We start from the raw sequence: 25,650 nt of genomic DNA, 5'->3' as shown, positions 1-25,650 counted from the left end.
AAAGATAGGAGGATCCGGACAAGATACAGAGAGATTTCACTAATAATGCAATGAGAAGAGTGGAAGAACCGAGATATAGAAGGAAACAAACAAAAACCAAGATATAGAAACAGCAGAAAAGAGAGAAAGTAGAGAAAGAATAGAGGGAGGAGATGTAAAACAGAAATTTTAGAGGAAGGAATATCGATATAGGAAAAATAGAGCATTAAGATAGAAGGAGAAAGGAGAGACACAAACAGAGATTGGAGGGGACAGCACAGAAAGACATGGGAAAAACCAAAACAGAAGAGTGAGATAGGAGAATTAACAGAGAACAAAGGAGTGGGAGAGGGCAGCATGGAAAGAGATGGAGGAGAAGCAGCATAGTTGTAAGATGACAAAGAACACAGATTTACTAAACAGAAGAGAGAGGTAAGATGAGACACCACAGATAGAAGGATATGTGAAAAAGGAGACACAGAAAATAGCAGGCAGGAGAAAGAACAGGAATGTGTGATGGGATTAACCAAAGAGCATTGGAAAGAGACAAAGATGGTAACAACTTTGGATAGATTTGGGAGAAAGCAGCCATGTTATGTGAGCTGTGGACCAGCCTGTCTGAGAGAAGAGTGGTGTAAGGAGATTCAAAGGACGGAAAGAGCTTGACTATCACCTACCTGGTTGATGTAGGCTCTGGCAGGCACGTTGAATGGCTTCCCGTTGATAGTGAAATACAAGTCTGGTAAATCACTAATAGTGTAACAGTCAACACTATACTAAAGTTTAAGAAGAAGAGAGAACATTTTATCATAAGTAAGAAGCAAATATCATAGATATCTTGTGGCAACAGAAAGGTAAAGTTAATAATTGTTGTTTAGAAATGGCAAGTCAGATGCACTTAAAATGTATATAACTGCTGGCATCAAACATGGAATTGAGAAATGTGCTGGCCATCACGAAACAAGGGTCAGCTTCTAGTATAATAGCCTCTTTGCTTTTAAATCCTAGATTCAGACTCAGTTTCTATAGAGATCAGGTGGTTCCATCGGGCCCTGGAGGCCCTGGGTATAGTCTGGCACTGGTGAAAACACATGGAGCTCTGTCTGGCTTGAGGGAAAAGTAGTGGCTTCTGAATTCATCAATATGTACCAGTGGGAAACTGTTAGACATAAATAGGATCCATACCAGTGACAGCAAGTTGGTTACATCTTCTGAACTGACATGCTGTCAGATTGTCGCAAAATCAGTAAAGCTGGATGGGGGTCTCTTATATAAGTACTCACCTTATGCAGAGTAGGGTGTTGGGTGCCCACGGCTGGGTTGGGCAAGCCAAGCCCTGACGTCCATACCCAAGCTGTGCACGGCCAAATAAACTCTGCCGTGGTGTCACAGTACTGTGAGAGTAACGCTGTACCCCAAAAACATTTTGGAACGATTTTAATAAAAGTAAGATGTATACTTGTTAGAATGAGATGGCTCTGACAAGAGCCTTCCTGTTCACAGTGCATTGTTGACACTTAGTGGTAGAACTGGATACATTCCTTTAAGTTGTTTAGAAAAGTCCTATTCCCTTCTGCTGTCAGATACACTTTGCCTCTTCTGCAGGTATCAGGCATGTCAAAGCAGATATTACTGTGGCAGATTAACCCCATCCAATAGTCTCTGAGAATTATCATAGCATCAAGGAGCTCATAATCCGAAGTGCTTTTCACCACCGACAGCAGTTGATGCCATTTCATCCCTCTGTGACCAGTCCAAGTGATGTCCCCCATGGGAACGCCTGGATCCCTGTCAGTGGCACATTTTTTGCAAAGTCACAAATCTAAAAGACAAAGGAATATCCCAGAATCCAGATACGAAGAATGATGCTGTCTTCCTAGCGTGAGACAGAGAAAAGCCTACTGTGGAATGTCAAGTGTTCTCGAAAGTGTGTGATTTGCAGAGAACAAAGGGGCCTATTATCAAGGACCGGTGTTAAAATTATCGCTGTTTTATCGGCAGGAAACTTCTGATAAAACAGCGATAATGGGCTTGATAACAGGCCCTTGTTAATTCCCATGGAAGCCCATGGTTTGATGTGAACCTGGGCTTCTATGGGAATTAACAAGGGCGTATCATCAAGCCCATTATCGCCGCTTTATCTGCAGTTTTCTGCCGATAAAACGGCGATAATTTTAACACCGGTCCTTGATAATATGCCCAAAAGTCATTTATAGTTGGCTGAGGGTTTACTGTTCAGTGAAAAGAACAGATCCAGGGGCTTAATTACAAGCCACTCGCGCTGACGGCGCGTCACTTTTAACATGGGAAAAAGTGATTCGGCCGGCGGCGCAAGGGGCTTGTTAGCCCCCCAGTGTAGTTTAATTTGTGCTTTGCAACTCAGTACAATTGGAATATAATGATTTCTTTAACTATATATTGATAAATAATGTTGGAAAATAAGAGGAAGGAACTGGAAAGATTAAAAAAGGCCAAGGTAACTGGCAATGTCTCTAGAAACAAAAAAAGACATTAGAGTCACCAAAAAGCCAGTGTTGTAAAGCTACCTTTATTATCTTCCACGTATCCAGCACCTTGTGAGGTGCAGAAGTGCACTGTGTACTGAGCGTGGCATTGTATTGTGTTATGCTTCATGGCCAAAAATTGCAACTGGTGCTTTTAACAGCACTGTGCTGGTAGCAGGGGTATGGGTGCAGCAGGCAAGGTTTAGAGACTGACCTATCTGTACAATGCAGATCAGTTCAGGATATATTGTTAGGATCTTTGAAAGAATGAAGGTTTTAAACCATAAAGAAGCCTGAGACGACATTCAAACTTGAATAAAGAACACAGAAGATTGGATATGAAAGCAATTATCCTTTAAACCTATGATGATCTGGATGCTACGAGGAATCCCAGCGTATGTTAATATCGGACTATAAAGGAGATCGTTTCAGCTATTTTTGAAAAATATACCCAACCCTGAGTAAGTCCATGTTGGAAGAAACGTGTTGACTGGGCTGATGTATGCATATCGCATATGACAGCAAATAAAGAATCATTGAAAAAAGACACTTCAAGACTCCTTGCTCAATACTTTTGGGATTTTGTGGATTTTGATACATTGATTGTATTTCACAAACTAATTGTGTATAATTGTGTGCTCCTTTTCATTGCTTGAATATTTGGAGACATCTCTTTCTTTTATTGTGACTTCTAAGCGGTGGAGTAACGAAAAGTTGGGCATTATAAAGTAACAAACAGATTGAGAACTATTATACGTGCGCAGCCAACATTTGTCTACACTGCTGACAGCACAACTTTAGTAATTACAATTATGTCCAGGCCCAGTGCTTCCAGTGGTGCAGTGTGCAGAGGACCAATGCCCGGGCATACCAGTTCTGCTTAGGGCGACACAGTGATGAATAGGCAATAAAGATGGATAGAATGCCCGATTAATCTCAGCCACTGGTAATTTCCCCTGTCTCATCACAGTTCATTGCTATTTTGGTCACGGTACCACCTCAGTTTAGACCCAGCTGTGAGAATTTGGCCTGGCATATGCTGTCCACTATTCTAATGGGCACCTTGCACCAGTCCAAATGAGTCTTATTGATGGTAGGTTAAAGACAACCTTAATAGAAAGCTATTCTAGTGATAGCTGTGGAGAGCAGCCTTCAGGCTAAGTCTTGAAGGAATGTAAAGCAGCTTGTTTTACCAGTCTATAATCTGTGAATGACCAAATGAGAGGAGAACCATATCAGGTATATATACTAAATACTAGCTTACCAGTCGCACGTTGCTGCGATCTCCGAAGAAAGAAAATTCAAGGAAACTCGTCATGATAACTTTCAATTTACATTGTGTCATTTTTATTGAAACTTATTCTTTTTAATATGGAAAACATTTAAAAGTCTCGTTTTAATTCTATTTATTTCTTTGAGTGCTTGTGGATTCACGATTTTTTGTTTTTCCGTCTGGTGCGTACATCAGTATTCGAAAGATTATGAGGGCCCTGGGGGGCCGATATTTACATACAAAATTATGCCAGAAACCTTCGCGGGAGTGTACTCAACAACTTCCCAAAGTTTCCTGGCGATCGGATGAGTGGTGTTTTAATTCTATTTATTTATTCGAGTGCTTGTGGATACACAATTTCTTTTTTTTCCGTCTTGTGCGTACATCCGTATTCGAGGTCAAACGCGTGTCTGTGGCTGCAACATCCATTTTGTGATGCTGGGGCTTGTTTAAACTATTACCGGGCAGACCAGTGTGTACATATCTTCTCCCTCTAGAAGGGTGGAATTCCTCCCCCGCCTTAGGACTGGTGGGGGTAGGATTCCAAAGTGTTTGATACCAAACATGACATGTTTCCATGCAGCCATTCCAAAGTTAGCATTTACCGCAAGGTTATAATGCACTTAAGAGAATATATTCTGGCTGAATCACAAAACAGCTTCAGAGAATAGATCCGAAAGCTGGTATAGAGACAAAATATCGACTCCAAAATATCGACTGGACATAATATCGAGTTTTAAATATAGACTGGACAAAATATCGACTGGACATAATATCGACTACAAAAATATCGTTTTTCAGGTAAGTGAAGTAATATCGACTGTATAAAATATAGATAGCAAAAATATCGATTTTTTAATAATATATAATATTTTATAGTCTATTTTTATGTAATAATATGTGTGAATAGTGTGTATTAATGTTATTAAATATTTTATTACATGAATTTTGTTTTGATAATAATTGCGTAATGTAATTCTGTAGCGGGTTGTGGGTTTATAGGGGAATAGGGTGGGAAGTAATTTAATAATAATAATTAATTAATATATGTTTGTTAATATTTTTAATTAATAATTAATTAATAATTAATTAATATTAATTAGTTAATTAATTAATATAATTTTGAATATATTTTGTATTAGTAAATAATTGTTAATTAATTAATTGTAATTAGTTAATTACATTAATTAGAGTACATTTTTTATATATATAATTTTGTGTTATTTTTAAGTAATTAATTTTTATAAAATAATATTAATTATTAAAATAATTACACCTAATGTTCTAATATATTTACTTTATTGTTATTGTTAATTAATAATTAATTGGTAATTAAATAATATTGATACATTTTGGGTAAAGGGGTATTTTTAGGGTTCAGGGTCAGTTTTCAGTTCATGGGTAAAGGGGTATTTTTAGGGTTCAGGGTCAGTTTTCAGGTCATGGGTAAAGGGGTATTTTTAGGGTTCAGGGTCAGTTTTCAGGCCATGGGTAAAGGGGTATTTTTAGGGTTCAGGGTCAGTTTTCAGGCCATGGGTAAAGGGGTATTTTTAGGGTTCAGGGTCAGTTTTCAGGCCATGGGTAAAGGGGTATTTTTAGGGTTCAGGGTCAGTTTTCAGGTCATGGGTAAAGGGGTATTTTTAGGGTTCAGGGTCAGTTTTCAGGCCATGGGTAAAGGGGTATTTTTAGGGTTCAGGGTCAGTTTTCAGGCCATGGGTAAAGGGGTATTTTTAGGGTTCAGGGTCAGTTTTCAGGTCATGGGTAAAGGGGTATTTTTAGGGTTCAGGGTCAGTTTTGTGTTTTTGGGTAAAGGGGTATTTTTAGGGTTCAGGGTTAACAAATAAGATTTAAAAAAATTATTTTTATTATTTTCATTTATTATTTTATTATTATAATTTAATTTAAGTCGTTTTAAGTATATTTTAGTAATTAAAATTTAATATTAATTTAATTTAACACTGTTTTTAATAAAGTCGATATTTTTTACATCTATATTTTTGTTAACGATATTTTGTACTCGATATTTTTGTACTTACCTGTTTGTAGATACAAACTCGATATTTTGACTGTCGATATTTTGTCCACGATATTTTGGCAAGTCGATATTTTGTCAGTCGATATTATTTCAGTGATCCCCGAAAGCTGCAGAGGGGTCCTGCTCATGCATGGGCACCCTCTCATACAAAACAAAGCACTCTGCCTTCAGGATTGATAAGGCCTGCCATAGGAGTGACTGATTTATATGTGTCAGTGATTAAAGGAAGATATAGGTAACCTATACCTTACTAAGGGGTACATGCACCACCTTACCCTGGCTGCGGTAGCAGTCCTCTGGTGCCATTTTGAAAGGGTTCCCAGGGGTGGCATAATACATGCTTCAGCCCCTGGTAGGCCTCGGGGGTACCTATCACATTAGTACCTAGTGTACCATATACTAGGGACTCACAAGGGTACCTCAGTAACCAAACTGGGGTGTACCTAAAGTACATGCAATCAATTTAGAGAGGAAGCTGCTAGGCTAGGGTCCTGGATAGCAGGGCACCAGTCAGATTAAAGTAAAAAAAACAGTGAAACACCAGCAAAAAGTGGGGGTAACCATAGAAAGCAGATCCTGCTCTCCTACACAACCCCCCCAAACGCAGGGACACTAAACTAACCTTGGCCAGTTGTCTAAGTGGAAATATATGGAGAGTCTATCTGCATTTGCATGGTTACTCTCAGGTCTATGTTCCACTGTATAGTCCATCCCCTGTAGGAAAATGGACCACCTCAAAAGTTTGGGGTTTTCACCCATCATCTGTTTTAGCCATAAGAGGGGCTTATGGTCAGTTTGAACAGTGAAGTGAGTGCCAAACAAGTATGGCCTTATCTTCTTCAGAGCCCAAACCACAGCAAAGTCCTCCCCCTCAATAGCTGACCAACGTTTCTCTCTAGGGGGCAGCCTTCTGCTCATAAAAGCTACTGGCTGGTCCTGACCTTCATCATTCAATTGTGACAGCACAGCTCCTTCCCCCAACTCAGATGCATCTGCTTGGACAATGAATTCTTTGGAGTAGTTAGGACTTTGCAGAATTGGTGCAGTGCACATGGCCTGCTTCAGGACATCAAATGCCTTTTGACAGCTAACTGTCCACTGAACTTTCTTTGGCCTTCTTTTAGACGGTTAATCATTCAGGGGGTGTCACAATGGAACCATACCCCTTGACAAACCTTCTTTAATACCCAGTCAGGCCCAAGAAACCTCTGACCTGAGTCTGGGAAGTTGGATCAACCCAGTCCATGATGGTCTGGATTTTGCTCTGCAATGGTTGAGCCTGGCCTCAACCTACAAGGTTGTCGAGGTACACAACCTGACTCTGCCCTATCTAGCACTTAGTAGCCTTGATAGTTAGGACTGCTTTCTACAGCGCCTCCAAAACATTTCTCAGGTGAACCAGGTGATCCTCCCAGGTGGAGCTAAAGACAGCAATATCATCTTGATAGGCTGCACTATAGCCTTCCAGGTCTCTTAGGACTTTTTTCCACCAACCTTTGAAAAGTGGCAGGTGCATTCTTCAAATCAAAGGGCATTACCACAAACTTATAGTGCCCACTAGGGGTAGAAAATTCTGGCTTGGCTTTTGCATCAGCAGCTAATATGATCTGCCTGTAGCCAGCTGTAAGATCAAATGTGCTCAGAAATTTGGCTGAGGCCAATAAATCTATAAGCTCATCTGCTTGGGATTGGATGGGCATCAGTCCTAGTGACTGCATTGAGACCCCTGTAGTCAACACAAAACCTCATCTCTCTCTTACCACCCTGGGTGTGAGGTTTAGGTACCAAGACCACTGAACTAGCCCAAGGGATATCTGAGGGTTGAATAACTCCCAAATCCAACATTTTCTGGACTTCAGTCCTGATACAGTCCCTGACATGATCAGGTTCCCTGTATATCTTCTTTTTAACAAGCAGACTGTCCCCAGTGTCCACTTCATGAGTGCACCAGGTAGTCTGACTTGGAGTCAGAGAGAACATGTTCCTATACTGATTGAGCACCTGTCTACAATCAGCGTGTTGCTGATCAGTGAGGCTCAAGGCTACAGCATCAACTTACCCATCATCAGGGTTCTGTGAGAGTAGGTCTGGGTGTGGATCACTCTCTTCCTCCTGTCCCTCATCAGTAGCGATGAGCAAGCCCATGTCTGCCCTATCAACATAAGGTTTGAGTCTGTTAACATTATATTATATTATATTTAAGTTTATAAAGCGTGCAGCTACCCGTAGGTTTCCCGGCGCATGAAGCACCCTATGGGGACTCCTGGGAGTTCCAAGGTCTACCAAATAGGTATCCTCTCCCTTCTGTTCAGCAATAGTGTGGGGTCCACCCCACTTGTCTTGGAGAGCTGCTGGGGCCACAGGCTCCAACACCCACACTTTCTGTCCTGGCTGGTAAACGGACAGTACAGCCTTTTGGTTACGCCAGACTTTTTGTAATTCCTGGCTAAACTCAAGGTTTTTGGTTGCCTTTTTCATATACTCAGCCATCCTGGAACGGAGACCAAGTACATAGTCCACTATGTCCTGCTTAGGGGGTTTGAGAGGTTCCTTCACCAGACACAATGGACCTCTGACAGGATGCCCAAACAAAAGTTTAAAAGGGCTGTAACCAACCCCCTTCTGGGGAACCTCCCTGTATGCAAATAAAAGGCAGGGTAGTAGGATGTCCCATCTCGGCCTAAGCTTTTCTGGGAGACACTTGAACATACACTTTAAGGTTTTGTTGAACCTCTTAACTAAACCATTGCATTGTGGGTGATAGGGTGTGGTGAATTTGTAATTCATTCTACACTCCTTCTACATTGCAGTCAAGTAACTAGACATAAACTTTGCACCTCTGTCAGAAACTACATCCTTAGGGAAACCCACTCTTGAGAACACTCCAAAGAGGGCTCTTGCCACTACAGGTGCCTCTGGGTACCTAGTGGCATGGTCCACTACCACCAGGATAGATCTGTGCCCAGATGCTATCTGAGGATCCATGGGACCAAAAATGCCAATCCCTACCCTCTCAAAGGAAACCGCCTCCAGAGGTAGTGGCATCAGGGGGGTCTTTGTAGTACTACCTGCATTGCCACTGGCTTGACAGGTGACACAGGAGCAACACAACTAATTTGTGTCTTCAGACATGTGGGGCCAATGAAAGTGAGGGACAATTCTGTCCCAAGTCTTGTTTTGGCCCAGGTGTCCTGCTAGAGGAATATCATGGGTTAGTGTCAATAGGAAGCCCCTGAATTTCAACGGTATAACCAATCTCCTGGCTGCACCAGGCTTGGAGTCTCTAGTCTCTGAATACAGGAGTCCATCATCCCAATAAATGTTATGGGTGCCACTAGCATTCCCAGCAGCCTCAGCAGCAGCCTGATGTCTGAGGGATTCAAGAGAAGGGCAGCTCAGCTGGAAGGTGGCTACACCTCCTTGTGACAGGAAACATATTGTCCAGGCCTCCCCTGCCAGAGTTTCATCCAGCAGCAGGAGGTCAGACCTGTGTCTGTGGCAGCGGCATCCATTTTGTGATGCTAGAGTTCTTTTAAAATATTACTGGTCAGGCCAGTGTGTACATGTCTCTCCCTCTTGAAGGGTGAAATTCTACCCCCGCCGCCAGGACTGGCGGAGGTAGGATTCCAAAGTGTTTGACACCAAACACGACATGTTTTCATGCAGCCATTCCAAAGTAAATATTTACAGCGAGGTTATAATGCACTTAAGATTATATGGTCTGACAGCATCACAGAACAGCCTCAGAGAAAAGATTCAGAAAGTTGCAGAGGGTTCCTGCTCATGCATGGGCACCCTCTCACACAAAACCAAGCACTCTGCCTTGAGGATTGATAAGGCACTCCCTCCCTTTTATACTGTATTTTTATGTCATTATGCTGCCTGGTGCCTTGTGGACCGTCTTGCTTGTTTTTGTACTTTAGTGGTTTTTGAAATGAACCGAATAAAGTTTTTCTTGACTTGATAAGGCCTGCCATAGGAGTGACTGATTTATATGTGTCAGTGATTAAAGGTAGATATAGGTAACCTATATCTTAGTAAGGGGTGCATGCACCACCTTACCCAGGCTGCAGTAGCAGACCTGTGGTGTCATGTTGGAAGGATTCCCAGGGGTGGCACAATACATGCTGCAGCCCCTGGTAAGCCTCTGGGGTACCTATGCCATTGGTACCTAGGTTACCATATACTAAGTACTCAAAAGGATAACCCAGTAACCAATCTGGAGTGTACCTAAAGTACATATTTAGAGAGTAAGCAGCTAGGCTGGGGTCTTGATTAGCAGGGCCACATCCAAAGTAAAGTAAAGAAACAGCGAAACACCAGCAAAAAGTGGGGGTAACTATAGTAAGCAACCCCTATTCTGCTATATTCTCTAAGCACTTGTTGGATAGTAGAGTAATGTATAAGAATTTGCGAATTTCCACAGCCCTACAAGCAGCTGAGTTTTCCCCAACTTCCAAGGCAAACCATGCTTTGGCAAGTTCACTTCCTATGTTTTGAGTAGGGTTTAAGACTGCTGATTTCTCTGTAGTTATTGTACCTGTAAGGAATCCTTTTGTGAATTTCAGCCGGCATAAATTGGGTATACCTTTGTGATTCCCCGACTGCATTAAATATCAAGTTGGAAATGTTTGTGCTCTTCCATAAAGCTACTGGGATCTAGAATTGTGGGACATTTCTAGTGAATTTGTTGTGCCCTAGATTGTTTTGCAGTATGAAACATTTATTGAGAAATTATTAGACTTAGAAACTGTCTAGAACACTCATTACCAAAATGCTGGATGCGAATGCCATTTTCTGCATATACGTTTAGCTTTTATGGACATCAGGGACTATATTACAATAATATAGTTGAATACTAAATCACTGGATCAGCTTTGCAATTCAGTAGAAATGAACTTTGTATATATAGATGGAATATGGCTTTTAACAGGTCAGTTTAACTGTATTAAAAAATCAATGTTATAGTGATGTTTCTGATTGATTTATCTTTTTTCATTGACGGATTGATTGTTAATCTGTTTAAATTTAGGGGTTGGCCATCATTGTATGAAACAATTGCTTCCAGCTGAAAAGTTTGTTAATTCTTTGGTTCTACACCTGAAAGAGGAAGCTATTGTCACTTACCTCCCGATTAGAGTCCAAGAATGCTCCAATAACATTGAGGATATTTATAATTCCAGATTTGGGACCAGCAATCATAGTTGTTCCCGAGTCCACCATAGCTTGACATCCTCCATCGCAGGCGATAATGTTTCCATTCACGGAGACGCTGAGGTTGGAAGCAAGAGACTAATATCAATGTAAGCTCTCAAGAGGCAAATTTAAAACTAACTCAAGTGCTCTCAAGTCTCAATTGTGAGAAACAGATCTACCATCTTCAGAGCTTCTCATCTTCGTATGGGAGGCACCATTACCTGATCTGGGCTTCTCACTGGACATAAAGTCACATAATAAAACACCTCATGTACATACACATTTCAAACAGTATCATATATATATACCATCAACTCATCCAGTAACAGGTGTCTTGGCAGAACCTGTTATATCCTGTTTTGTTTTCTAGTTGTAATACTTAGTAATGATTTCAGTCTGTCTCAGACTATCTCCAGATTTGTTTTATATCCTAACCTCAAACAATTAATCTTCTGTAGGGTTTGAGATCTGATGAAAAGGGCTCAAGCCTACAATTCATATTTGAGAATGTTAACCCTCCTCCTACACTGCATTCCCTAATAATCAGATACAGAAACAAACTCTGCTGGGTCACTAGGTTTTCACTGGGAAGTTTAACGTGTTACTGTAAATAGATCATCTGTGTACACAGCACCCTTGTATGATCATACACGCATGTGTGTCTTTAAGCTTGGCCTCTATTTCACAAGGTTCCCCTTCGTCAACCATATCTGTCAGTGGCCCGTGGAAGTAACAAGCAGACACTGTCCTGAAAAGTATTTCTACTAAATATTAGCTTTGAAAGCTGGCAACAAAAGAACTATAATTTCAAAGAAATAGGGTTTAGGGAGAAAACTCCTATACCTGAAAAGACTGGCTGAACTACTTCCCAGAATCCACAGCTACCCAGATTGCAAAAGAGGGTTGGCTTCCATTGAAAAATGTGAGGTGTCTAAGTTGTGCTTTGGGCCCGTTCCCAATATGGGCGCCAGACCCACCCACAGAAGTGAGGTACATTTTATATTGGGTGATGTGGGGGAACACTGGACGGTAGGAAAGGTATGAATCCCCACAGATTCCAGAGCGTTCAGTTACGGAAAAATGGGGAACATATATGTTTTTAGCCAAAGGGCTTCTGGGTGAGAAAGCCTGGTGCGAGCCACGCAAGTCATGCCATGGTGGAATTCCATGGGTGTCTTGTTTCCAGACTGCTTCGGCTGGTTTCCCTAGGTGCCGGCTGAGCTAGGGCCGAACACCTACACCCACTAAAATCGTAAAATAAAATGGGTTGGTTTTAATTTTCACTGGAAAATTTAAAGTAGTCATGTAACATTTTGGGCCCTTTCCTGCCATTGGCACTAAGCCCAGCCACACAAGGGATGTATCATTTTGATTTGGAGACTTGGAGGAATGATAAGTGTAGGAAGTTTATGGATCCCCTCAGATGCCAGAAGATTGCCTTCCAGAAATGTGAGGAGAATGTGTGTTTTTAGCCAAAGTTTGATGTTTGCAAGCTCTTCTGGGTAAGAACACCAGATGAGAACTATGCCTTAGCTAGGGCCAAAAATCTACAGCTAACTATATAATATACTTGACATGTCGGTTAAGATGAAGATTGGGATGGTACTCATGTATCAGAGAAAGTTCGATCATCAACGGGCTTAAAGCAAGTCTGCGTGTTGAACCACTCTTGTTTATATAGTGCAGATCTCTCAACAGAGTTAGATGAGCTGGCAGCACACGCTCGAGTTGGGTGGACAACAACTGTCAAGTATTCTCTACGCTGATGAATTATTACCACTCAGTAACACACAAATAGGCATTTAATAGCTTCTCTGCTGTCTTTTTAATTTTCTTTTTTTTTTTAGTCCTCATCTCACTATAAAGCATCTGCAAATATAAGCAAGAAACCGACCTTCTATCTTAAACACCCAGGGTTCCTGCTATTGCATTGGCTATAGGCCTGACCAGGCCAGATTCTTTGTACAAAGCCTGGTGTAATCATTGGACTTAGATCTTAACTCAGCCTCATCTCTTTGCCCCAGTCTAGAAGCTGGACCCAGATGTTACGCCCATGCCCCAAGTCCAGCTGAGCCAGAGCAGCCCGCAGGCAATTCTCATAAAGTGGGGGGGATGGATCCTTCCATAGTCTACAGATCTCTCTTCGGGCAATAAGAATCAGATACATTAGTAAACCTTTTTGTGCTACAGACAATATGGTCGGGGGATTGTTATCAACACCGAATATTACCATGGATAAATGCAGCTTAAAATTGGCCTTAAAAATAGCATCAAGCGCACAGTCCACATTCGGCCAAAACACTTTTAAAGCCCCACATTCAAAGAATATATGTATCATCGGCTTGGGTAGAATCGCATTTAGGGCATTTTGAGGATGTAAGAAGAGCAAATTTAGCGATTTTCTTGGGGGTGTAATATAGCCTATTAATTAAGTAAAAGTGGTTCTTTTTTAAGGATGCAGGTTTAACCACTTTTTGTATGACATCTGCAGAGAGGGTTCAAACAGTTCGGCAGCCATGGTCTCCAAGGCGGACGAGTTCCAAACTGCGTGTTGTAGTGGGACAGCTGTTTCATCCGCTTCCAGAATCTTCCTATACCAGATGCCAACCTCCTTTTTTATGAGGTGAGTATTCTGGCATTGAAGCTTGATTTCCCAATGTCCACCTATGTTGGATTTTTCTGCAGTGAACCATGAGGCCAGTTGTAAATATTTAAATCTTGAGAGAGAGTCTCCTATTTTAGCCTTAAGACCTCCCAGGGATGAATCCCATCGACGGATACCAGATCAGACCAGATCCGAAGACCAACTTTCCTAATGGGGAGTACTAGGCTATCCTTTAAGCAATCGGATACATTTGGTGAATCCCAAATGGGAGCAAAATCAGAATAGTAGCCTATCCCCATGCTTTCCTGACCCTATACCACAGGTTCAATGAAGCTGTCAAAACCTTCAAACAAACCTTTTCAAAAAAATCTGGGCGCACCAAGCTTATACAAAATCTCTCTCCACCCCCTTCAAAAGCAACCATCTCACCTAAAATCCTCCCCCAGTTAGATCCCTCTGCCGTATAAAGCAATGCCCGAATGTTTTTAAACTGAAAAGCAAAGGAATACCAAAGTATATCAGGAAGTGCCAGCCCCCCTTTCTGGAGCTTGCGTCTTAATTTTTTCCATGAAAGCCAAGCCGTTTTGTTAGATCAAATTAAACTTCCTATTTTGCTTTGTATTCTACTTATATCTTCATGTGGAAACTCGAGGGGAATTGTGCTAAAAAGGTAGGTCAGCTTTGGCAAAATAACCATTTTTACTAGATTGACCCTACCATATATTGTAAGAGGCAGATTTGCCCATCTTAAAAACAATCGGTCGATCTCCTTAGATATCCTCTTAAGATTGGTCCTCCGGATATCTTCTAAGTTGTTTACTATTGTTATTCCTAAGTATCTAAATTCACTACTAATTTTACCCAGCCAAGACAGGAGCTTCTCTCCTCTCTTGGCGTTTACACAGAAAACAAGCATTTGCAATGCAATAGTTCTCGCATTATTAAAGTTTGAGCTATTAACATTGCTAAATAATGCAACACAAATAGCTCAAACTTTATTAATGCGAGAAATATTGCACATGCAAATGCTTGTTCTTCATCTGCCCATGAGAGCTTGCTGTAGCTTATGCAGCTAGGGCGAAACCCCCCACTCTAGCTTCAGGATGTCCTGACATTGAACCTGGTACCCACGCCTCTAGTTTGTGCACGGAGAATTGTCATCATAATTTCTCAGTTAGCAAGACTACTGCAGACCTCCGAAGGCCAAAACCCAAGCAAGTGAGCATCAGGTCACAACCAGAAGAGAATTACTCTGGTCACATACAATCACCGGCTTTGGTGTATCATTCCGCGTCCCCTAGACACCTTGGATTGCCATGTGTAAGGACTAGCATACCTCAAAATTATGATGAATCAACAAGCATTTAATTGTATGTCTTGTAGAAACAGTGAATATAGAAATGAATCGTTTACTATTTTGTTTTTAGCACTGCAAAGAGATTTTTTCTGTTTTTCTTCAGTACGAACTCCATGAAAGCAAGCCATTGTTTTTCAAACATGTGGTTTCCTTTAATGTCACAATCACAGCTGCCAACTGAACTGATTGTTAGTGTCAACACTACCTATCTAACCATTTCGTATTCTGGTGGGCACTTTCCCCAGGCTTTCCTCTCAATTTTAATGGCTTTTGAGCAATTCCTAATAAAGTCTAGGGGCCTCATTTATGAGGCCTTGCGTCAGTTTTGCGCTTCACAAAAAGTGACGCACCGGCTGCGTAAAACATGCCTCCTGTTGCGCACTATTTACAAAGTGACGCATCTAAGCAGATGCGTCCCTTTGTAAACCCCTGCGCTACATTATACCTGGAGTCAGGTATAATGTATGCAGAGGGGGCGTTCCCCCGCAAAAAGCCTCGTAATAGTGACGCAGTGAAATCTATGAGATTTCGCTGCGTCACTTTTAGGACGCTGTTGCGTCAAAATCTTGCGCCTGCCTCACAGCAGGCGTAAGACTGATGCAAGCCCTTTCACATGGGGCTTTCCCCATGTGAAAGGACGCATTGCTGGAGTTGCGTCACTTTTGTGACACACTCCAGCAATGCGTCACTTTTGCGCTTACAGATACGTCAGAAATATTGACGTATCTGTAACTCCTTGCGACATGATGCGTCATACTGTAAATATGACGCATCAATCATGTCGCAAGGAGTGCGCACTAAGAAGTGACGCATCGCTGCTTTCACGCGGCGGTGCGTCATTTCTCATAAATGAGGCCCTAGGTTTTTTAGTTCAATAGCGCAGTTCTGGGCTATTTCCAGGAAGGAGGTATATTTACTAGTATTTGAATCTTTTTAAGTTAATTTAATACACCCAATGTGTTGTCTGTAATGTGTTGGGCCAGTGCTGTACTGGGTTTACATTTTCCCGAGATCCCGCTGTTTGTGTTTCATAATTTAAAATATGCCTTTTTTGCCGTTTGATTTATTTTGTATTCTTAACTAACAGCAGGATAAAGCATCCATTCATTCATTCATGCTTTCATTTGAGTACCTTTCCATAGTGATCTGCCAGTATCCCTCCTTGGAGACAGGCACCCAGTAGATGTTTCCAAAGTAGTATGAAGGGTCAATGGCCCCAAAGGTCACCATACTTCCACTTTCTCCATAGCTGTGAAGATAAATGAGAGAACATTGCTCGATAAGACAATCAACTGATGACGTTTCCAGAGTTACCTTGCATGTAGACATGGTGCTTTGATGTACCTCCGTCGTGCACATCCACACCGCCACGCGAAGAACCAAGAAACATCACAACTGCACCTCCGGTCCCACTTTTCCTTCAAAGAGACCTAATCAACACTCAAAACATGCGACACGATTCATCCCAGTATGTCACCCCTGTAAGCACATCAGCACCAACTTTAATAAACACAACTCATATTTCAGCTACGTATGCAACGCATAGGAGACATCTCACTATGCTGCACAAGTCTGCCATTGCTATCAACCCCCTCTACAATTAGCGATTCCCAAACATTCCTTAATTGCAAGTCGCAAATTGCGAGTCACAATTAAGGAATGCCTTCCCATTCATTCCTATGGGCCTGTAGGCCCATAGGAATTAATCGAAGATTGCATGAGTAATTTGCGAGTACCAATAGGTACTCGCAAATTGCGCATGCAATTTCAAGGGTGCAGGGGTGTCAAAAGGACACCCTGTTGCACCCCTGAAATTGATCTGTGCACACATGTTGTGCATACACATGCCCCAAGGGCAAGTGTGTGTAACCTACAACTTTGAAACATGCACTGTAGTGCATTTTTCAATGTTTTTGCGAATTATTGTTAAGTAGAAATTGATGGTAATTTGCGCCCCCTATTAGCAAAATCACAATTTCCGATTCCATCATGATTGCATTTAAGGAATCGCAATTTGCAATTCCTTAAATGCATTTACAAATTAAGAAATCTCAATAATTTGCGATTTCTTAATTTGCGAGGGGCTGACTGGATAATGCATCGCAGAATCCCTTTTTGCGGGAGCAAACTGCCGATTTTTGCGAATCGCACCGTTTGCGCTTGTAAAAATGGTTGATGCTTGTGCCTGATACTGTTTTTACAAGGATCTTGCTGATGAACACTATGTGAGTGATGGTCTAGTAGAAGGGGGGTCATATATTTTCACTGTTGTGGATGGCACAATGGGTGCTGCAGTCCAATTGTGACACTTAACCTACAAGCCCCGGTTGCACCCTGTTTTTATATACTAAGGTACTTAAATATACTAATCAGAGATGCCAATTTCTTCATGTTTAAGGGCGGAGTGGAGCACAACACTTTACCTCAGGTTAGCAGGGGTAATGTGCACAGAGTTCTACGGCTAACAAAAACTTGTATGGCAAAAATCTGAGGAAATACTGTACAAATTATGGTAATTTCCAACAGCACTGCAGGAGATTGTTACCATTAATGTGATATTGGAGTTGAACATATACAGGCAAATACATCAATGCAGGCTTTTGCGATTCCTTCATTGCGATTATTAAGGAATTGCAATTAAGGAATTGCAAAAGCCTATGCATGTAGGAATCGCTATAAAATTAGCGATTCCCAAACATTCCTTAATTGCGAGTCTCAAATTGCGAGTCGCAATTAAGGAATGCCTTCTCATTTCATTCCTTAGATGCCTGAAGGCCCATAGGAATGAATGGGAGATTGCAAGCGCAATTTGGGAGTACCAAAAGGTACTCGAAATTGCGCATGCAAATTCTAGGGTGCAAGGGTGTCAAAAGGTTACCCTGTTGCACCCCCGAAATTGATCTGTGCACACATGTTGCGCACACACATGCCCCAAGGGCATGTGTGTGTGTAACCTACAACTTTGAAAAATGCACGTTAGTGTATTTTTCAAAGTTTTTACAAATTACCATCAAATAGAAATTGATGGTAATTTGCGCCTCCTATTAGAAAAATCACAATTTTCGATTCCATCATGCCTTGCATTTTAGGAAACGTAGTTTGCAATTCCTTAAATGCAATTGCAAATTAAGAAATCTCAATAATTTGCAATTTCTTAAAATTGCAAGAGCCTGACAGGTTAATGCATCGCAGAAGCCCTATTTGCGAGCACAAACTGCTGATTTTTGCGAATCGCACTGTTTGCGCTTGCAAAAATGGTTGATGCATGTGCCTGATACTGTTTTTACAATGATCTTGCTGATGAACACTATGTGAGTGATGGGTTGGTAGATGGTAGGGTCATCGGGTCCAGTGTAGGATTCTTTAATGTGTCTTGAGTGCATCTGCGAAGATGCCTGGAGTGAGGGAGGCATCGACAATGGTGAGCAAAGGTGAGAGAGCCTCTCCAGAGACAGCTTTGATGAAGGATGAGGGGATTATATAATTTTCATAAGAAGTTGCTCTGAGGGGTTGAGTATATCAGTGTAAAGAGCTTTGAAGGTTGACCAGTGCGAGGGACCGGACATAAGAGTTGAAGCAGACTTGGTGTCATTGATGTGCTGTTGGATATTTTGTGGTGAATAGGTGGTTCCAGCAGGGGGTTTATCAATGCTTGATTGTCTTGAAAAGAGTTCTGCTTCTGTTGGTGGCGTCACTGATGGTGGTGGCATAATACCATGCTTTGGCTGATGCGAAGAGCCATCTGTGTGTGCACGGAGAGACTTTAGTACCATGAGGTCATCAGAGATTCTGTCTCTCCTCCATTTTCTTTCCTGTCGACAGATGGATTATTTATTGCCAGAAAGGCGTTTATAGTATCACGGTGCTGAAGGCTCTGGCTTGCACTTGAAGGTTTTAAATGGGGCATGGATGTTCACACACTTTCGCAAAAAAGTGTTTAAGTTGTTTAGACGGGTGGTGGCCCCAGACGCAGAATTGATAGGGTGAGAGATGAGTTCAAATATTAGCTTGTCTATGGAGATGTATTTGAAGGATCAGACAGTTTGGCCTTATCTTTTGTATTGAGCTTAGTTTGTTGGTAGAATGCTGACAATAGAAATAGGCATGGCAAAGTTGTCGGTCAAACTCAGGGGTATGGGCAATTTGTATTGGACAATTGGGGATGTTGAGAAGACAAGGTTGAAGATATGGTCTTTGAGTGTCTTGATTGTGTAACATGCTGTGCCACATTTAGTATGTCAATGAGTCTGAAGAGTGTGTCTCTTGTTTGCTTTGATCTGATGTTGTCTTGGAGGTGGTACGTGCATATTGGATGGGTGTGGTGGTGAAGAGATGTGGGAATTCATCAATGAAGGCCTTGTTCTGCTTAGGAGGCCTTTAGGAGAGACGGTAAGTGAAGTCTGCAGTTGCAGATAGTGGGAAATTTCTTAGCAGCAACTCCATGGATTTGAGTGTCACTGGACAGCCTAGGGTGAAGAACTAGGATGACTCTTAAATTACAGCATGGACTCTTCCCTACTTTAGTGTGCAGTCCACATGATGGGTGATGTAGCCTGTGGGAAGAAGGACACCCAAGGTGTGCAGGGATGTTAGATTGAACCATGATTCTGAAGAAGGTATCAACCTTGTGAGAAGTGATGAGGTCTATGGACTACTGCAGAGGGATCATTAACAAACATGAGTTGGAGTGGGTGTTCTGTAGTTTGAGGGTGCGTCGTAGTTAGTGAGATGTGTAAGAAGTTGAAGTTGAAGTTAAAGTACTTATTAAGCGCTTGATTACCCGGCGGTTCCTTGGCGCTAGGGATGCAGACCCAGGAAGGCAGGAGGAAGGCGTTAGAGCGGGAAGGCTTGTGAAACAAGTAGGGTCTTCAACGCTTTGCGAAACTCAAAATATGAGGCAGAAGACCTGATGGTGAAGGGGAGGGCGTTCCAGAAGGTGGGAGCAAGGACAGACAACTCCACGCCCCCGTATTTTTTCTTCCTAAAACGAGGAACAGAAAGGAGGGACTGGGTGGAGGAGCGCAGCTCTCTACTAGAAGTGTAGATTTTGATTTCAAAATTGATGAAAGCTTGGGCGGTTCCGGCGCGAGCCTGGAAGGTCGTACAGCCCATCTTGAAGAGGGCGCGTTCCCGGATGGGAAGTCAATGCTAGGCTTTAAGTAGGGGAGTGACATGATGGGATTTAGAAAGACTGAAAATAAGACGGGCAGCTTGGTTTTGGACCAGCTGAAGGCGCCGAAGATCATAAGCAGGAACCCCATTGTACAGAATGTTGCCATAGTGCAGGCGAGACAAGACCATGGCCAAAAGAATCAGTTTGAGAGCAGAAAAGGAGAAAAAACGGGATATCTTGCCAATAGTGCGGAGAGTCAGAAAACAAGATGAAACCACTGAGCTAATCTAGGAATGAAGAGTGAGGTGTTTATTGAGTATTATCCCTAGTGTCTTGATTGAAGGAGAGGATGAAGGAGGGGTACCCAGGGAAAGGGGCCAAAACAATGCGTTCCAGGGACTGGAGCCGCCACCTGTGAGTACCAGTTTGGTTTTATATGGGTTTAATTAAGGTGGTTACAGCACATCCATGAAGGTCATAACCAATTGGAATTTGTGAATGGACTCCGGGGAGGGGGAAAGATTAAAAATAAGCTGGAGGTCATCCGCATCGTTGAAAACCGTGACCTCCATCTGCTGTAAAGCAAAAATGAGAGGGAAAATGTATACATTAAAAAGGAGAGGAGAAAGGGAAGAGTTTGGCTCTTTGTTTTATGGGAATGTTAGATAAGTGTTTGGGTGCTTTTGGTATTTGTGTGATTGTGGGGCTTGGCAGTATGGGCTCCAGGGTAAGACACATGATTGTATCATACCTTATATGTTTCAGAAGAACAGGGTTTCTGGCCCAAGGCCATATGAAGCTCAAACAGGCAATGCCCTTGTCTGTGTCTTCCCTTTGCTGTGAATGCCAGGGGAATGGGGTGCTTTGCAATATTGAAGTAGGGTGAAGGCAAAAAGGGAGAGAGTAGGTAGCTTATCTAAACACATATTTGTGGAATGTGACTTGCTTGTCAGGGCAAGAAAACACTATGTAATAATGCAAGCTCATAAAACCAAAAACAATATTCAAATTGGTGAGGAGCTGTGATGACTCTGTAGCACTTTGGTGAACTTAGACAAGTGCCAGCTTGTATCTATAAAGATTAAGCATGTGGCTGCAGGCCCAAGGAGAGGTGAAAGAGATAGGAGATGGGTATTGCAGGAAGCATTCTGGGTTATTAAACTGGAGATGTGGTTTCCAAGCAAATGTAACAATGCTTTAAGTCTATCCAGTTGATTATACTTCTTTTCTTTTGTTTTGTACCTTTTATGTGCCTTTAATTAGAGTATTCTGAGTACATGTTCAGCTTCTGAAAATGAAATGCACTAGTATCTGCTTCCCCCACTAGTAACATACTGGTGGCCACCGCATAGCAGAAAATGTGGTGACCGCAAAGTGTTAAACAGTAATATACTTCCTATTTGTAGTCTTATTTCAGTGACAGGATTCTAGTTTTCAAGCACAAAATGTCACTCTTTTCTCAATTTCTAAATGGAAATGCTTTTTTTGATTGACATCTCACACTGTACATTATTTTCCTATTACCATAGGAAATTTCACCTACCTGCTCAGGTAGATAGAGAAAAGTTCATCGGGGATCAAACCCTGGTTCCACATGTTGTCGAACACGGTGGTGGTCCCATCATTAACCATATCGGGATATGACAGTCCCAGGAAGCCATCAAAAGGAAAATTGGCGAAGACGTTGTCTTCAGCAGAGGTCAAAGTAAAGGCCTGGTTGGTGACCACAAGACTTCCAACCTCAAAGGAGAAAGAGGTCAGGAAAAGTTCAGCTTTATCTTTGTAATTTAATATGTGAATAGCGACATTCAAGAAAAGAAGATGAAGGTACATGAAATGTAACTCAGTGAGACAGACAGGACATCCCTTCTAACACACGGCTTGATGAACCCCCAGCCATGGGGCATCACAGTCATTGAAAACAGGAATCTTTGTTTCCATCTCCAAAGCTTACTTGGGTTGGGCAAAAGAAGGAATTCAGGTAGATGATGCAAAGTGTCAGGTTTGGAGATTAGGAGTCTCCTTCGAGAACCTTAAATGATAAATGTATTCTCATTGAGGTGTCCTTTAAAGCAGAGACTAGGGGTCATATTTACAAGGAAGTAACGCAGCACAGTGTTGCAAGCCATTTGGCAGTGCCACACTGCATTACTTCCAGGCAAAGAGATACGTCATCTTTACAGCAATATGAAATATTCCCAAGCTCTCCCCTGCGCTGGTGCACAAATAGATACTATGCGCCAATGCATGCATCCTTGCACCATGTTGCAAGTGTGCCTGCGTTGCAGCGATGATTGTTTTTGGAATGCAGCATGCATAGAAAGAAGAAAAAATGAGGGGAAATAAAAGTATTTCTCCTCACTGTGGCTCCTTGCGCCTCCCCTGGTGAGACATAGGATTCTGACGTATTCCCAAGTTTACGACACGTTGCAAATCTGTGAATGCAGCAGAATCCATGGGTGTTGCGTGGGCACACCCATGGAACACCCCTTTCATGCAAAGTGCTGCCCGAAAAGAGGCCACATTTACAAGGACATGAAAAGGTACGCAGGGTGAGTTTATGTGTCCTTGTAAATATGGGTTTATTAGAAAAATGCACCTTGAGGAATCATTTCATATCATTACTCATTTTATATCAAGTCATATATATGTACCATTGATTGAAAAGAACATAAGAAACGCAGTATCTTTTGTTCAACTTTATATAACACTTTAAACAAATGTATGTCAAGAATTATTACAAAAATTATTACAAAGACTAGGCAACACTACCCTATTCAATACATCTTTTTGTAGTGCATTATACCGTTGGTACAATATGTATCAAACATATATATACATAAAGTGCTCCTGAAACGTCAGTCAGCTGATTAATCAATTCTTTGTACAAATCCTGTTGTTGGTGATTGTAAACCAAACGGTATAAGGGCGTTGACGTTTCAGTCTTTATCGTACAATTCACACTAAGACCATCCTCAGGACTATACGTTGCACATAATATTGAACGGATATAAATCAGACAAGCCTTCCAGATCAAATTAAGGCTTCTCCCCGAAGACCACTAAAGTTCAAAAGTACTCCTCCCACACTGTTGTCACGGTAGTACAGTACAAACGGGGATAAGTCCGCTATAGAATTTATGCGCATACCATCTCACTCGTATGCTCTGCTAACGACGGGATCACTCCTCGTCTCTCTCAGTCAGCGTGAAATATATAAATATAGAGCATCACACTGCGACGATAGTGCGTCACAAAAAGTGATGCACCGGCGGTGCAAGGCGCTTGTAAATATGCCCCAAGGTTTTTAAACCAAAATGTTTTATTGAAGTAAAACCATGTTATTCTGTGCAAATTATTTCATGTCTTTTTTCCTGATTTTTATCTATGTGTAATGTGAATATTTACACATTTAGTACTATGACAATTGTATAGGCTCAGCCCCTCCTCCTGGCAATACCCTGGTTTCTGTTCTCTTTCTCATGTCATAGTCTGCAAAACTCATGCACATTCTCCAGTCCACTTACCTGGACAGTGTCATTGCCCAGGACTCCGGACACGCTTCCCATGCCGTATTCAAGGACACTTGTTACATTGTTGGACTTGAAAGTTGAAGAACTGGCAGGATCAAAACTCCAGTGATTTCCTGCGGATACACACGTGTTTATTGCTTAACTATAAGGAAGACAAGATCATGTATCAGCTAAGAACACTTGAATGATACCAACGTGACCATTTGCCACTCTCTCTTTCCATGGGAATGTGCTGAGACTCTCACTCCAGCTCCTGCCTCCCATTGGTGGTCTCATTTGTCTCTTGTGAGTCCCTGATCTAGAACTTTGACCGATGGCTGAGATCAGTTTTTGTTCTCCAGCTCTTGTGCTCCATTGTGAAAAGCTCAACCCTTACCTCTAGTGAAACCGTGCTGGTAACAAGAGATGAGACTGGCAAACATTAGTCATGGTGGTATCTACATAGAAATACCATATGTTTTATCAATATTGTTTATCTGAAAGTGAAGCCTGTGACCTTGGGCAGAAGACTCTGCTAGGACAGAGAACTGCACTTGTGCTGGACTTGACAGCACTGAAGACACTTGGGGAATTGAGATCCTGTTTGAAGTTCTCCCCACAGCACACATGACCAATCCATTGGTTTGGGTGGTTGCTTAATAGACCTTTGCAAATGTTAATGAATCTCTTTAAGATAGCTCTGGACAAAGATGATGGATAGAATTATCAAGCAAGAAAGGATGCATCATCCATCTCTAGAGCCCCCGCTGTGACCACAGGCTCTAAATCCACGAGGAAGCATCCCTCTGTTTCCACCGACAAACCAAGGCGCGTTAGATGGAGAAGGAAGTGAAGCAGCAGGATATCTTGAATACACTAGGAAGTGTCAAGAGAGCTTTTCAGCCACAAACCAACCCCCTCCAAACTTTGGTGATGGCACATGGGGTAACGGACAGCTTTGAGAAAGGCACCAAATGGGGCTTAAAATAACCTATCTGGGTAACGCGTTTTTCCTGGCTGTGCCTACAACCTTGTATGGAGCTTGTTCACCATTGTTGTTAAACGGGTCTCCTGATTTTGCACTAAGCAAAGTGTAGTAGTAGGTAGAGTTTATTATATTAATCAAGGATTACAATAATAGATGTAAAACATCACACACGGTGTAAATAAGTTCTAAAATGATAGGATTCTAAACAGCGACATAGAAGTAGCCAGTTTCAATGCATCTAAACTGTGGGCGTACAATTTCAAGAATGAAAGTTGAATTTGAAGGGTTTTGTATAGCGCTCGTACACCTGGCGGTTTCTTGGCGCTCACTGGTAACAGCTACTCATTCGGTCGGAAGAGGGGGGGACGGTAAAAAGGATCAGGATGGGAAGGCTTGGGTAAAGAGAAAAGTCTTGAGATCTCTGCGGAAAAGGGGGTATTGAGTGCAGGATCTGAGGGACAGTGGGAGAGAGTTCCAAAAAGCTGGGCCCGTGGTAGCGAATTTGGAACCACCCCATTTCTTCCGTTTGAAACGGGGAACCACGAGAAGGTGGTGGGAGGAGGATCGGAGGTCTCGTGATGGAGTATAGGGTTGAATAGCTGAGATTATGAAGGAGGGGGCGGATCCTGTCCTGGCTTTAAAGATAGTGCAGCCGAGCTTGAATAGGACGCGCTGCCGGACAGGGAGCCAATGGAGGGAAATAAGAAGAGGGGTAACATGGTGTGATTTGGAAAGGTTAAAAACCAGCCGAGCTGCCTGGTTTTGAACCAGCTGGAGGCGCCTCATGAGGTAGTCAGGCATGCCATGGTAGAGGACATTGCCATAATCTAGGCGAGATGTCACCATGGCCAGTAGAATTAGTTTGAGCGCGTCTGGGGCAAAAAATCGTGAGACTCTGCGGATAGTTGAGAGAAAAGAGAAAGGCTGATGACACCACGACAGAGACTTGGGAGTGTAAGGAAAGTTGGTTATTGATTTTGAAACCAAGGGTTTTGACAGAGGATACAGGAGTGGGTGGGGGACCTAGTGATGGGGGCCAGAAGGAGGGGGACCAGGGACTGGAGCAACCACCTGTCAACACCAACTCCG

At 42.2% G+C, this 25,650-nt stretch overlaps 1 protein-coding gene across 1 annotated transcript in view; it reads right to left on the bottom strand.

Moving 5' to 3' along the window:
- LOC147662673 (pepsin A-like) overlaps window positions 1–25,650 on the bottom strand; it is a 66,496-nt gene that overhangs the window by 6,372 nt on the left and 34,474 nt on the right. The window contains exons 3-7 of the mRNA XM_086950991.1: window positions 23,589–23,707; window positions 21,606–21,802; window positions 16,082–16,198; window positions 10,919–11,063; window positions 657–755 (exon numbers count right to left, since the gene is read on the bottom strand). Of these exons, the coding sequence (XP_086807117.1) occupies window positions 657–755; window positions 10,919–11,063; window positions 16,082–16,198; window positions 21,606–21,802; window positions 23,589–23,707 (677 nt within the window). The remainder of the gene's footprint in view (window positions 1–656; window positions 756–10,918; window positions 11,064–16,081; window positions 16,199–21,605; window positions 21,803–23,588; window positions 23,708–25,650) is intronic.

Source organism: Lissotriton vulgaris, unplaced genomic scaffold (genome assembly GCF_964263255.1).
Source record: "Lissotriton vulgaris unplaced genomic scaffold, aLisVul1.2 SCAFFOLD_275, whole genome shotgun sequence".
NCBI lineage: Eukaryota > Metazoa > Chordata > Amphibia > Caudata > Salamandridae > Lissotriton > Lissotriton vulgaris.
Note: the sequence above shows the minus strand (reverse complement) of the source record. Positions and strands in the feature narration are given on the sequence as shown.